This window comes from Giraffa tippelskirchi, chromosome 11 (genome assembly GCF_054371585.1).
Source record: "Giraffa tippelskirchi isolate mGirTip1 chromosome 11, T2T-mGirTip1v1.2.pri, whole genome shotgun sequence".
Classification (NCBI taxonomy): Eukaryota; Metazoa; Chordata; class Mammalia; order Artiodactyla; family Giraffidae; genus Giraffa; species Giraffa tippelskirchi.
Genome location: NC_137285.1, coordinates 122898054 through 122912215, shown reverse-complemented (window position 1 = coordinate 122912215; position 14162 = coordinate 122898054). Strand labels below are relative to the sequence as shown.

At 41.8% G+C, this 14162-nt stretch overlaps 1 protein-coding gene across 11 annotated transcripts in view; it reads right to left on the bottom strand.

Annotated features, from left to right (window-relative positions):
* Nucleotides 1-7584: 7584 nt before the first annotated feature.
* The window catches only part of NUP98 (nucleoporin 98 and 96 precursor), an 85021-nt gene continuing 78443 nt past the window's right edge, over nucleotides 7585-14162 (bottom strand). For all 11 annotated transcript variants that reach the window (XM_081539289.1, XM_081539291.1, XM_081539295.1 and 8 more), the window contains 5 exons: nucleotides 12771-12992; nucleotides 10184-10425; nucleotides 9572-9726; nucleotides 8217-8328; nucleotides 7585-8107 (listed from right to left, as the gene is read on the bottom strand). In XM_081539289.1, coding sequence (XP_081395415.1) covers nucleotides 7890-8107; nucleotides 8217-8328; nucleotides 9572-9726; nucleotides 10184-10425; nucleotides 12771-12992 — 949 coding nt within the window. In that variant the 3' untranslated portion in view covers nucleotides 7585-7889. The remainder of the gene's footprint in view (nucleotides 8108-8216; nucleotides 8329-9571; nucleotides 9727-10183; nucleotides 10426-12770; nucleotides 12993-14162) is intronic.

Sequence of the window (14162 nt, the reverse complement as noted above, 5' to 3'; positions counted from 1 at the left end):
TGGTCTCTGCCTCCCTGACGCTAGTCTTCCTCTTTCCACTCTCTCTTCTTTTCTCCTACCTCTGTTTCAGCCCCCTGGACTTCCTTAAGGCCTTCCCCTCACCTGACTCTGGGTGAGCCTGGTGCATTGTCAGCAGTACAGGGCCAGGACTGGGTCAGCCCTGAGCCCTCTGAGGCACAGGACAGCAGGCCCGGCCCCCTTTTCCTTTCATTAGCTTAATTACAGAGTTGGGACACCTGTGTCCATGGGAACAGAGCAACTGAAACTGACACCTCAGGTCACTGGGACCTGAATTATTCAAATTCTGTAAGGTAGCACTCAGGCTTAGCTCAGGCCCAACTTGGGGGGTTGGAGATTCCAGGGTCAGGATCTGCAGGTGACTAGGGCTTAGAAGTGTGAGGGGACAGGGCGTGTGGATGGAAACTGTCCTTACAGCTCTGTCATCTTTGCTGAGTTCTTTTTTTAAAAAAAATTTACTTATTAATCTGACTGCACCCAAGTCTTAGTTGAGGCATGCGAGATCTTTCTTAGTTGTGGCATGTCAAATCTAATTTCCTACCAGGGATCAAATCCCAAGGACAGGGGAGACTTGTGGGCTACAGCTCATGACGTCACAAAGTCAGGCACCACTGAGTGACTTTAAAAATAACACAGAAGTATGTGTAATATGATTTAAGAAATAAATGAGGATTGAAAAATGAAAGAGCAAGGGGTCTATCAAGAATGAGCAGTATTCAAGAATGAGCAGGTAGATTTCTCTCCCCATTCTTTCTAGTTTCTCTTTCTGAGACTCCAATTAAATATATATTTAATTTAATTAATTAAACTAATATATTAGACACAGATGAAGAGGCAATTAGTGAATTCAGAGACAGATGAAGAAATTACCAAAATACAACACAAGGAGACAAAAAGAAAATGAGTTTAGGAAACAGGAAAGAATGTGAAAGAATGTGTTAAATATATATTTAATTGGAGTCTCAGAAAGAGAAACTAGAAAGAATGGGGAGAGCCAGCATGAAAGAGATGAGAATTGAGAGGAGAAACAGAGGAATCAAAATTAGGAAACAAACAGAATACAAATAATAAAGTGTTAAACTTAAAGTCGGCTTCCCTGATAATGCAGTTGGTTAAGAATCCACCTGCAATGCAGGAGACCCCAGTTCGATTCCTGGGTTGGAAAGTTCCACTGGAGAAGGGATAGACTACCCACTCCAGTATTCCTGGGCTTCCCTTGTGGCTCCGCTAGTAAAGAATCTGCCTGCAATGCGGGAGAGCTGGGTTCGATCCTTGGGTTGGGAAGATCCCCTGGAGAAGGGAAAGGCTGGCTACCCACTCCAGTATTCTGGCCTAGAGAATTCCATGGGCTTTATAGTCTATGGGGTCACAAAGATTCGGACACGACTGAGCGACTTTCACTTCACAAACTTAAAGTCAACTTGAATATTTACATTGAAGTAAATGGCCTAAATACACTAATTAAAAGGCAGGGTTTGTAACACTATTAAGAGAATGAAAAAACAAGCTAGAGATTGGAAGAAAATATTTACAAATCACATAGTCAACAAAGGACTTGTATCCAGAACATATAAAAATTTATCAAAACTGAACAATAATAAACCATATCAAATTTTAAAATAAGCAAAAAATTTAAAAACAACACAAGAACACACACAAAAGAAAAAAAACTGGGCAAAGGAATTTGGGCATTTAAACAAAGAAAAGATCCGAACTGCCAATAAACACATGAAAAGTGGTTAACATAATTATATATTAGAGACATTCAAATTAAAATATCAGTGAGATACTCCATATTTATTAGAATAGCTAAAATAAAAATATTAACAATGCCAATTGCTGGAGAGGTTGTGAAGCTACTGCAACTTTCATATATGGGTTGTGAGAATGCAAAAATGGCACAGCCACACTGGAAAATGGTCTGGCAGTTTTTTGGAATGTTATGCATATGCTTAGCCATATGACCCAGGAATCCAATGCCCAGAGAAGTAACAACTTTTATCGTCACACAAAGTTCATGCATGAATGTTTATAGCCGCTCTATTCATAATTGCCAAACCTATAAACAAACAAAATGTTCTTCAGTGAGTGAATGGATAAAAAACTGGTAAAGCTAAACAATGGAATAGTTAGTATTCATTGCTAAGAAGAAATGAGCTGTTAAGCTATGAAAGGACATGGAGGAACCTTAAATGCATATTAATGAATGAAAGAAGCCAGTTTGAAAGAGCTACATCCTATATGATCCCAACTATATGACATTCTGAAAAAGGCAAAACTATGAAGATAGTAGGAAGTTCAGTAGTTGGCAGGAGTTTCAGGTGACTATGGGAGAAGACTCAACACAGAGAATTTTTAGGGCAGTGAAAAGACTCTCTATACTCTCTATATCGGAGAAGGCAATGGCAACCCACTCCAGTACTCTTGCCTGGAAAATCCCATGGACGGAGGAGCCTGGTAGGCTGCAGTCCATGGGGTCGTGAAGAGTTGGACACAACTGAGCGACTTCCCTTTCACTTTTCACTTTCATGCATTGGAGAAGGAAATGGCAACCCACTCCAGTGTTCTTGCCTGGAGAATCCCAGGGACGGGGGAGCCTGGTGGGCTGCCATCTATGGGGTCGCACAGAGTCGGACACGACTGAAGCGACTTAGCAGCAGCAGCAGCAGCAGCAGCAGCAGCACTCTCTATATGGTAAAGACTCTCTATACCATAATGATGGATACATGTCTTTATACATTTGTCTAAACCCACAGAACTGACAACACTAAACATCATCACATGTAAACTATGCACTTTGATATGCACTCAATGTAGGTTCATCAAATGTAACAAAATGCTACTGGGGGAAACTGTGCATGTGCTGGGGCAAGGGGTTTATGGGGAATCTCTGTGCTTGCCACTGAATTTTGCTGTGAATCCAAAACTGCGTTAAAAAAAATAAAATCTTTATTAAAAAATTTTTAATAAAAGAGATGAAGTACTGATACATGCTATCAGATGGGGATTCCCGGGTGGCTCAGCAGTAAAGAATCCACCTGCCAGTGAAGGAGACTCAGGTTTGATCCCTGGGTTGGAAAGATCCCCTGGAGAAAGGAAATGGCAACCCACTCCAGTTTTCTTTCTTGCCTGGGAAATACCATGGACAGCAGAGGTTGGTGGGCTACAGCCCATGGGGTCAGAAAAGAGTTGGACATGACATAGAGACTAAACAACAATAACATAATACAGATGAACCCTGAAAACATACTAAGTGAAAGAAATTGGTAACAAAAAATCAGATGTTGTATGAGCCCATTTATATTGTATAAAAACAAAACTATAGTGAAGGAGAACAGGTTGCCAGGAATAAGGGATAGAAAGAGGGTCACTGTAAAGAGATAGGAAAAGGGAGATTTTGGGGGTAATGAAACATTTTATATCCTGATTGTGGGGTGGTTATACAAATCTGTATGTGTTAAAATTAACAATTGCACACCAAGTGAATTTTCTCATATAATAATTTAAGAAATAGTTTGTACATAATTAATAAAATCCAGGGTTATTGTACTTGCCAAAGGAGAAAGACAATGAGAGTTCCCTGGGGGTCCAGAGTTTAGGACTCCGTGTTTCCAGTGCAAGGGGCATGGGTTTGATCCCTGGTAGGGCCAAAACAAGCAAAACAAAAACAAAGGTGGACAACATGACACAAGAGTGAGTGGTAGGTGGTGTAGGGATGGATGTGGGGTAAAAGATTCATTTTTCTTTCTGTACCATTTTCATCAGCAGTTATTCAACCTTTTGGGGGCACAAGGTTGTCTTACACTCAAATTACACTTAAAAATAACATTTTGCAGAATACCTTTAGAGCAAAATAAAGGCTAAATTCAAGAGTGCTTCAAAACACCTGGAAATAGCACATGCATAAATTGACTGAATCAGTTATAGAAAAATTGGTATGTCTCCTGAAAAAAAAGTTGAACTATTTCTTATATATAGTGTTTTGGGTGAAAATGTTAATTTGAAAAAATAATTCTAAAAATTGGTAATTTTTAAAAAGCCATTATGAAAAAATAGAAAAAACACCTGAATGATAAATGATTTAAGCCTCTATATTTTGAAAATACTGTGCTTCCCTGATAGCTCAGTTGGTAAATAATCCACCTGCAATGCAGGAGATCCCGGTTCAATTCCTGGGTCAGGAAGATCCCTTGGAGAAGGGATAGGCTACCCACTCCAGTATTCTTGGGCTTCCCTTGTGGCTCAGCTGGTAAAGAATTCACCTGCAATGTGGGAGACCTGGGTTTGATCCCTGGGTTGGGAAGACACCCTGGAGAAGGGAAAGGCAACCCACTCCAGTATTCTGGCCTGGAGAATTCCATTCCTGTATAGCCCATGGGTTCACAAAGAGTCAGACACGACTGAGTGACTTTCACTTTTGAAAATACTGAATCATATATAAAAAGATAAGGACTGTGCCATAATGAATTTTGGCATGATTATTAGGTGGAAGCTTGATGGAAACTTTATAAAGGATAAATGAGGCTGAGAACAACTGAATCAACAATCTTAAAACATCACTAGAAGTGGGACAGCGAGACAGTAATTCTTCCCAAGTAATGAAAAACAGCACCACTAATGAGAAGGACCATGAGTCTCATCAAGTCTCTAGATCTAACCAGTGGTATGTAGCAAGTAAGGGAGGTTAGAGGCACAGTCAGTCAAATCTAGAAGCCCAGCCCTCTATACTAAAGGATGAACATCTCAGGTATTGCATCAAATAAAGGGCATTTTAAAAAGAGAATTTATCAACCAAATGTGGACCCTGTTTAGATCCCAATTCAATCAAATCAACTAATAAAATTTTACTTCTGAGACAACTGGGGAAATTTGAAAATGCAAAGGATATTAGTTAATATTCAGGAATTATTGTTAATTGTGTTAGGTATGACAATGGTATTATATTTATAAAAATTTATGGTAGGAATGCTTTTGTATTGATGAAATGATCATCTCCCTTAGAAATGCCATTGGGGTGGGTAGGAATAAGAATTGGGGTAAAGATTAAGATTAAGACATCATTTTACTTTTGTATGGGTGAAAATTTCTACAATAAGATTTTTTTAGGAAAGCAGGAGAAATGAATTCTTAAAGCAGAAGTTAATATATTACAATGTAGAACTCCAGTAAAACCATTAAGTCTGAGAACTGGTTCTTTAAGAGACAACAAATTAAAAATCTGAAATTTTCTAGAAATACAAAGTAACAAAATGAGTCAGAGTAAAACATCTAAAAAAGATGCTGGCTGATGATGCTCGCATTTAATCTCTGGGCTTCTGTTAACATTATTTTGACATTATTCCAGCATTGTGCTGAGGAAATACTTATTTTGCACATTGTATGAGTTTGTGGATTCCACAGCTCTGTTGGGTTTTGAGACAACTAATTCTTATTTTTATATTTTTGAGAAATTTAAATTTTTAAACATATATTTCAATGTAGTTTGAAATATAGAAGAGACTTCATCTTTTTTAAAAAAAAACTATTTTTAGCTGTGCTGGGTCTCTGATGCTGCGGCGAGCTGGGCTACTCTCTAGCTGTGGTGCGTGGGCTTTTCATTGTGGTGGCTTGTCTTGTGGAGCACGGGCTCTAGGGCACTCAGGTTTCAGTAGTTGCAGCTCTGGGGCTCCAGCACACAGGCTCAATAGTTGTGGCGCATACACTCAGTTGCTCTGTGGCATGTGGGATCTTCCCAGATCAGGGATTGAACCTGTGTCTCCTGCACTGGCAGGCAGATTCTTTTACCACGAGTCACCAGGGAAGCATTGTTTATCTTTATCATTCGCTTTGAACTGTGAGTCTATTCTCTGTGATGCAACATAGCTGCAGTGATAAATATTTGATTTAGAGGTGTTTTTTTTTTAAAAAAAAGGAAAAACCTGTCCTAAGAGGAAATACTGTCCATATTCACAGTTCTTAACACTTCTAAAGACTAACCACTTTTATAACATTGACTTTTCACAGAACACCTCTGGTGAGGAAACAGAACAAATTCTTTGCCAGAAGGGCAGCAGTGCTCCGTGACTCACTTGCTCAGGTTCACAGTCAGTGACGGAGGGAGATTCCCAGCTGAGTAACCCTTGTCCTCAGGGGCCCAAGTGAAAGGGAAGCCCCAACTACCAGGAAGATCTACTCAGCTTTCTCATCTCCTCAGCGTCCCAGAAATCTTGGGCCTAATCCCAACTGGAAATTGCTCATACCTTCAATAACAGAACCAACCCACCAACCTACTTACTACTCATCAGCCTCATTTGGTCCCTCTCAAGAACAGCCCTGTGAAGCGGCATATCAGGGATCATTTTCTCCTTTACACAATGGAAACTGAGAGGTGAAGTGCCAAGGTTTAAAATACCCCAGAGAAGAGCAAAGAGGTTTTGAATACTAAGGATATTCCACTGGGCAATTTGAAACCCTGCCCCATCCCCCATTGGGAGTCCAAACACATATAAATAAATAAATGTACAGCAGTCAGGATTCATCAATCTCAACCCCCTCACCCCTAAATTGACCCTTATAAAACCTAGCCCTTGATCTAGTCTGCAACTATTCTCTCATTAACCCATGGCCAGTCTCCTCCTTTAGACTGCAAATTTAACAAGGCCGTCATAAAGCTCCTTGGGACAGCAAGGCTCAAAAACACAAAAGAAAGCCAGTACCAGGTATGCTATAAACATTTCATTTTATTTTTTTTAAGAAAGTAGCTTCAGAAAAAGAGGAAAATAATCTAGATCGTTTATATATATATATATATATATATACTTTTTAATAAAAACCTTTACATAATCTTCATGCATCAAGACCCAGGCGTGGCCATGTTGTCCGTGATAGCCTGCACACCAGCAGTCTCCGGTGGTTACCTGGGGCTCCCCATAGCTGGCTACAGTGCAGCGAAGGCCCTCTGCCTGTCCCTGAAGCTCAGCTTCTTGCCTGCCTCAGTGAGGGCTTTACCTTCTGGGACTGTACATGGAGGGTGGGAAATGCTTTGGGCTAGAATGGGAGGGACAGGGAGGGCTACCCGATCTACCATGTTTCACTGAAACTCTTCAGGCAAATCCAGGCAGGAGGCCTTGCCAGATGACTGAAAACCAGGCACCAAAATGAGTTCTGGGAGTTTCCCAGAGACATGGAGTCTGAGACCAAGGGCTCCTGCACAGGGAAGTTGTGGTGTTCATGGAACATTCAAGGCAGGAAGAACAAAAAAGCCTTGAAACCCCACGGCTCCATAGCAGGCACTCACTTCTACCTTAAACGAGTCAGAAAGACCCTGTTCTGCTTCCTCAGTTCAACCCTCTCCTGGTTCCAAAAGTCATGTAACTCATCAACCTACTCCAGAGACAGATTCTCTTCCTTCTGTGGATAGTTCACTTGTTAAGGAAGGTCCTAGGTCAACACATTTGTCCCAGCACCTGCCCCACCCCTTCTAAAGAGTCCTAGGATAAAAGGGCAGGAGTAGGAGCAGGGTAGCAGGTTGGCATTGAGAGTCACAAGATTCAGAATGGCTGAGGGAGGAAAAGCATTCCCTGGTTCTTTGGGGAATTCTGCCAAAGGTGCTTTACTGACCATTTCTAAAAAGGAAAAAAAAAAAAAGTATGGCTCTTGAGGATGGTAAAAAGAGACTTGGCTCCTTTTTTGGGGGTTCCAAAAGCCCTTATGCTATGTTTAGTATTAAGAAAGCCCTGAACAACTGGAGGTTGCTGCTTGGGCAGCAGGAAGGGAGGGGAGATTCCACAGCCAAGCCAGAGAACGGCAAACAGGGCAATCAACTCGATGCAGGAGCCCTCTGTGTGGTGAGTGTGAATGAGCATGTGAGTGTGGTGGGAGAAGCCTGGGGCTCACTGGCTCCCGACAGTCAGTTCCCGCAGGTAGGACTGTGTGAGGCTGCGCAGTTCCTCCAAGGCATAGTCCTCAGGCATGGGGAGCCGGCCAATGTGGGGAGCCAACAGGCGCAAAGGGACTCGCTGAGGGTCTGGCGTTGAGTCGGAGGTTGCATCAGGGGCATGCTGAAGGCTCAGTACCACCCGCAGCAGGTTGGCTACACGTTTGGCCATGTCTGGAGAAAAGAGCAGAGTGAGCACCAAACGAAGGGGTGAGGCAGGGGTATAATACTTATAAAGACAGGCAGTGAGCAGGCAGGAAGGGAGAGGAGGCAAGAGGCTGACCTGACTGAGCCAGGCGGTCCTTGGCATTGTAACACTGGATTTGCTCTATCCGGTTGCACAGTGAGGTCACTTTGGTGTGCAACTGTTCGAGTTCATAACCTGAGCAATCCACCTACAAAGAAGCAGGGAAACCAATTAGGCCAAGAGGAGCTCCCATCACTCCAATCCTATCCATAGACTGACCATGCAGCCCTCTGAAACAAGAGTGAGGTGAGGGAGGGGAAAACCCAAGAAGCTGGTTGGCAATGTCATGTTCCCACCATCCAGCCTAGTTGCTGAAGACAAGACATGATCTTAGCAATACACAACAGGAAAGCAATATAGTGTACAGGGCCTAGGACTGGGCAAGTTGTGAAATCACCATTCATGAACCATGTAATTAGAAAGCTTCAACATAGCACCAAAAATCTATATAAATCTGGGTCAGAGACATGGTATTGACTTAAGAGTACAATAGTGAGAGGTGGAGCCCAAATTAGCACTTAATTTAGGTCTTCTGATTCCAACTAAGAATTAGCACTTGATTATTAATGTAGATATCAACAGGAACTGTGACTTTGTTATAGACAGAAATCACTTCCTTTCCTATCACATTATAGTTGTTTAGTTGCTAAGTTGTGTCTGACTTCTCAGACCCCATGGACTGTAGCCCACCAGGTTCCTCTATCCATGGGATTTCCCAGGCAAGAATACTGGAGTGGGTTGCCATTTCCTCCTCTAGGGGATCTTCCCAACCCAGGGATCAAACCCACGTCTCCTGCATTGGCAGGCTTCCCTGGTATTATAGCTGTTGGTAATCTTTAAGTATTTCAAAATTACAGTGCTAGAGCTTCTTATAAAGCACTTATTACACAGCACAAGTTTTTAATATTTTGATAATTGTATCTTAATATAATTTCTTTCTTTTGTAATCCTATATATTTATATCTTAGACATCTAAAAACATTAGAGATTCATCCACAGGTGTCACCAGAATGCCCCCATAACACTTTCAATTTAAAACATGCCAAATATTATATGAAAAAATTATCTATGCTAAATCTCTGATCTTTACAGGATCCCTCAACCCAAAGCTTCTCACTTAAAACTAGTGGAAAAGGGGAGGGGACTAAGGACAAGTCTTAGGCATGTCCACTACACGCTACTTGGCAATAGGTCACAAAAAAATGCTTCAAGTTTTGATAGAGCTGTCATAATAGCTACATTAAATCTGCTTCATCAAAACACCCCTGCTGCAACCAACAGTGCTATCTCTGTTGAGTTTTTCAAGTTCTTGCTCAAGCCTTTGGCTGTCTCTATGGCTTTATGGGCCAGGGAAAAAGAAAACCAGGCCATGGTTTAAGGAGCTCAGGTACCTGCTGTATATGACGGAGCATTTCAATGACCCGAATGTAGTCCAGGTAAACAAGCCCAGATGTTTCCCAGTCCTGGATTTGGCCACTGCGCTCCACAGGTGCTAGGTCCTCCAAGAACCCCTTCAGGTAGTCATAGTTCTCGTTAATAATGGCATCTGAAGAAACAAAATATTGACCAAAAGTGTACAGAGGAAGGAGATGGCAGAAATCCAAGACATGATGAAAAGGAAAATTATGTTGGGTTAGACTTGAGAATTACAGTAGATATTTCAAAATTTTCTTAAAGAAACTGTTAAGAATTTCTGGTTTCACTTTTTCAAATAGCTATCTCTGGTGTTGCTGAATGAAACTCCCTAAACGATGAGCTTAACGCAGTTAATGCACAACAAGAATATTCCTGGCAGATGGGGATATAACAGATATTGCTGTTGACTTCTGCCCCTCACCCTCACTAAGCATCTTTTGCACAGGGAGTTTTACAAAGTGTGATCTGATTCAAGTCTGCCATGCTCTGTACTGATCACTGTCCCTGGCTTGACTCATCATGGGCTCAGACATTTGAAGAATTGGGGGTGATTCCAGGAGACATAGACCCTAGTCCGAAGCACTCACCAGAAGCTAAGTGCCGGATGATAAGTTTGTGGCACCTGTTCCAGTGTCCTGCTTTAAATAAATAGAGGGCCTCCAAGTGCTTGTCGGATTCCATGTGTGCTCGCACTGCTTTGGCCTCATGAATCCATTCAGCGGGCACACAAAGCTTCTCAGTCAGGAAAGTCTCCTTAGCCCAAGATTCAGGGGTCTCCAACAGCTGGCAGTGCCGGGTAAGCAGCTCTCGAACAGCCTTCTCTCGCGTGCTATAGGAGGAAAGGTCAGCTGGGATAAATCTCATCTTACTGATGGAGAAGGCTGCCTCAGATGGCTCAAAGTGGCCCCTGGGGCAGTCTCCTAAACTGCAGGTCCTGACCCATAGAGGATCACCTCAAGCTTCACTTAAGGTGACATACCAGCATTAATTTTTAAAATGAAATAGAACAGAAGCACATTGTATTTTCATGGTCAAAAATGTCTGAGGATGAATACTCTTGGGAAGGTTGCCCACTGCTCCCAAAAGGCTTTGTCCTCACTGGCTCATTTCTCTTTTCTAACTGTATTGGAATATAGCTGATTTATAGTGTTGTACAATGTTTACTATACAATGGTGTACAGCAAAATGATTCAGTTATACATGCACATATGTTCATTCTTTTTTAGATTTTTCTCATACAGGTTATCACAGAATATTGAGCAGAGTTCACTGTACTATAGAGCAGGTCCTTGTTGCTTATCCATCTTATATACAGTAGAGTGTGTGTGTGTGTGTGTGCAGGCTCATTTCTTTGTTTCCTTTCTAGTAACAGGAGATGAAGGATGAGATAGGGGAATTCTGAACCCACCGAGCAGTCCTCTGCAGTTCATTCCCAACCTCCTCTCTGCCCTTTCTCCCACATGGTCATTGTAAGTAAACAAAGTTGATAGTTTTAAAACATAAAGTCCCTTCCAGGTCCTGTTTTTTTCCCTTATAGCCATCAGCCTTCCTAATTCATTTTCTCTTTACTCCTCGACTTAGGCTAAACTCACTCTTTCTGCTCTTAAGTCCACTTAAAGAGAGTTCTTCTTTGTCTGGGCCAAAGGATCTCTCATTTTAATTTCAGATCAAAGCTATTCTCATCTTAGATTCTTTCGTCAACGCCTAGGCTTTTTAAGAACTCCCAGCCTCAGGACAACTGCCTCCTTTTCTCCTCCTCTTTAGGAAACAGGATCTGCTTTCCCACAGCCAGTCATCAATCATCCCATCAGCCAGCCTTTTACCATGTGAAACTCTCCAAGAGTGTATTTAAATAAACTCAGAGGGAAAATCTGGGATCGTTTTGCCTCCTGGTAAGGAGGAAGAGGAAAGAGAAATTCCTTAAAGGGAAGGTTGTGCTGGATGCTTTATATTTTTACTCTTTTAATTTCATAGTCACCTTTGAACAGAGATTAATATTATGATTTGACAGATTAAAAAACTGAGGCCTAGAGACTATCTTTTAAGTCAAAAAATGAGTAAGCTTTACCCTAGGTCAAAGTGAGTACATGGTGGAGCCAGAATTTAGAAAGGTCTGACTACAAAACAACTTCTTTCCATGCCCTACGGCATGACAGATAGTATAGTACAATGATTAAGAGCACAGACTCTGAGTGTCTTGAGTTGAAAGCCTCACTCAGCCATTTACTAGCTATGTGATCTTGAACAAAAGTTATCTAATCTCCCTATGCCTTGAGCTGCTCATCTATAAACAGACAATAAGAATGTCTATATCATAGGTTCTGCTGCTGCTGCTGCTAAGTCGGTCGTGTCCGACTCTGTGCGACCTCATAGACGGCAGCCCACCAGGCTCCCCCGTCCCTGGATTCTCCAGGCAAGAATACTGGAGTGGGTTGCCATTTCCTCCTCCAGTGCATGAAAGTGAAAAGTGAAAGTGAAGTCGCTCAGTCGTGTCCGACTCTTTGCGACCCCATGGGCTGCAGCCTACCAGGCTCCTGTGTCCATGGAGTTTCCCAGGCAAGAGTACTGGAGTGGGGTGCTATTGCCTTCTCCTCTCATAGGTTCATTATCACCATTAAACAAGTTAATATATTTAAAGTACTTACAACAGAATATAAAGATATATAAAAGCATTATATAAATTATATAACAAAGCATTGTGTTAAGTGCTTTTGTTCTTAGTAATATGCCATGCTGCTACCAATAACAAAAATCCTTTATACAGCTCACAGCAGGGAGTAAAGGTGTTTCTCTGGTTTTTCATTCAGGACAGAGAACCAAAACATTATGCATCTGGGCAAGACTGCATTGGTAAATAGGTAAACACAACACTATCAAACTTGAGGAATGGATAGCAAGGGAAGGGAGGAAAGCCAGTGGACAGAGACAAAGAAGGGGTACTCCTTGCCAACCTTTACGGATCCACTGAAGCAATGCAGCCAGCATTATTTCTGCATAATTCTAAACATACCACATTCAAGGAATTTGTGCCTAAGTTAATGGGATTTTTCCACCCAGGTATATCCTTCCTTCCACTTAATTATTTCCCATACCAATTTTATAGGTGTTTAGACTGATTCCTTTGTTGCCCTGTAGGGCTAGAGGCACCCAGTGCATCTGATGCTTCTCACTCACCTTGAGTTGTCAATGTGCAGGAGGACAAAGATGGCCCACTCCCAAAGGCCCTCACTCTCCAGCTGGCCAGCATAACTGGCCTGCAGCACACCCTCACACTGCTCTGAGAGATGGGTATAGTTAAGAGCCCGCAGCACCTCCCACAAGTGCCAGCTTAGGCGATAGTCCAAAGGATCCGCAGTGATGCTTCGAGGCTCCAGCAGCTGGTTGAGGTCATAATGCCTGCAAAGGAGAATGTGCTGAGTTACCAAACCCAGTCAGTAGACCATCTGCACTGGATAGGTTAACTCTTTCAGCCACAGCTTAGAAAACAAGAAAGGCAAGTACCCTAGAGCAGAAGCATCATAAGCCTTACAGTCTTCCTCCTCTAGATTTAGCCAGATTACAGATCCTACCAAAAACCAAGGAACTTCCCTTCTCAGGCTCTTCTAACAAGTCTGCTGGTCTTTCTTTGGTCTATTTTTACCATCCTGGTACAGGAAGTCTTCACAACTTTCACCCTTTCATTATTATAGTGTCTTTTCCTTAACCATTTAAAAAAATTTAAGTTTCCTTAGTATCTTTCACATTGTTCTACTATCTGAAGTTGCTGAAGTGCTACTTCACCTGTTTATCTGAACACCTGACTAGTCTTAATGATGGTTATTATGGTTATTTCCTTCCTTTTGCTTACAGTTGGTATTATTCTTTATATAGAAATCCAAGTACCCAAGGTTTGAAAGTCTCCCTAAGGCTTTTGCTTTAGTTCTTCTGCAAGGGGCCCAGGGATCTCAATGATTCTGGACCAGTTGGTGTGTGATGTCCTTAACTTCCAAATCCCAGACTGTAAGAACAGTAAGAATGAAGATCCCACACCCAAGCTTTAAAGATTTGGGCGTTCATTTACCAACCAAAGTGTTTCCGTTTCACCTAAGATCCCAGACATTTTACAAGTACCTATACCTCACCAAGTAATGAGTAGTTTTTCTTGACCAGTACTGTCAAACTGAACTTTGTGTGACAATGGAAATGTTCTATATCTGCTTTGACCAATAAGATAGCCACTAGCCACGTGTGGCTATTAAACACTTGAAATATGGCTAGTGCGAATGAGTAATTAAACTAAGAAGGCTTTACTATCTCAGTCTGGCTTTGGTTTCTGTTTCTGGCACATTGAGACATATGCTTTTCTTCCTCTTTTTTCTTTTATGACAGTGGCACCTTGAGATATATGCTTTTTTCCCTCTTTTTTCTTTTTTGACAGTAAAAGAGGTGACATACAATACGTATTTAGAATGTATAATTTTCGCAAATTCAAACACATACATACACTTGTGAAACTACCACTAAGATCAAGATAACAAGCCTCCCCATCACCTCCAAAAGGTTCTGGAAGCCCCTCTGTGATTCCTC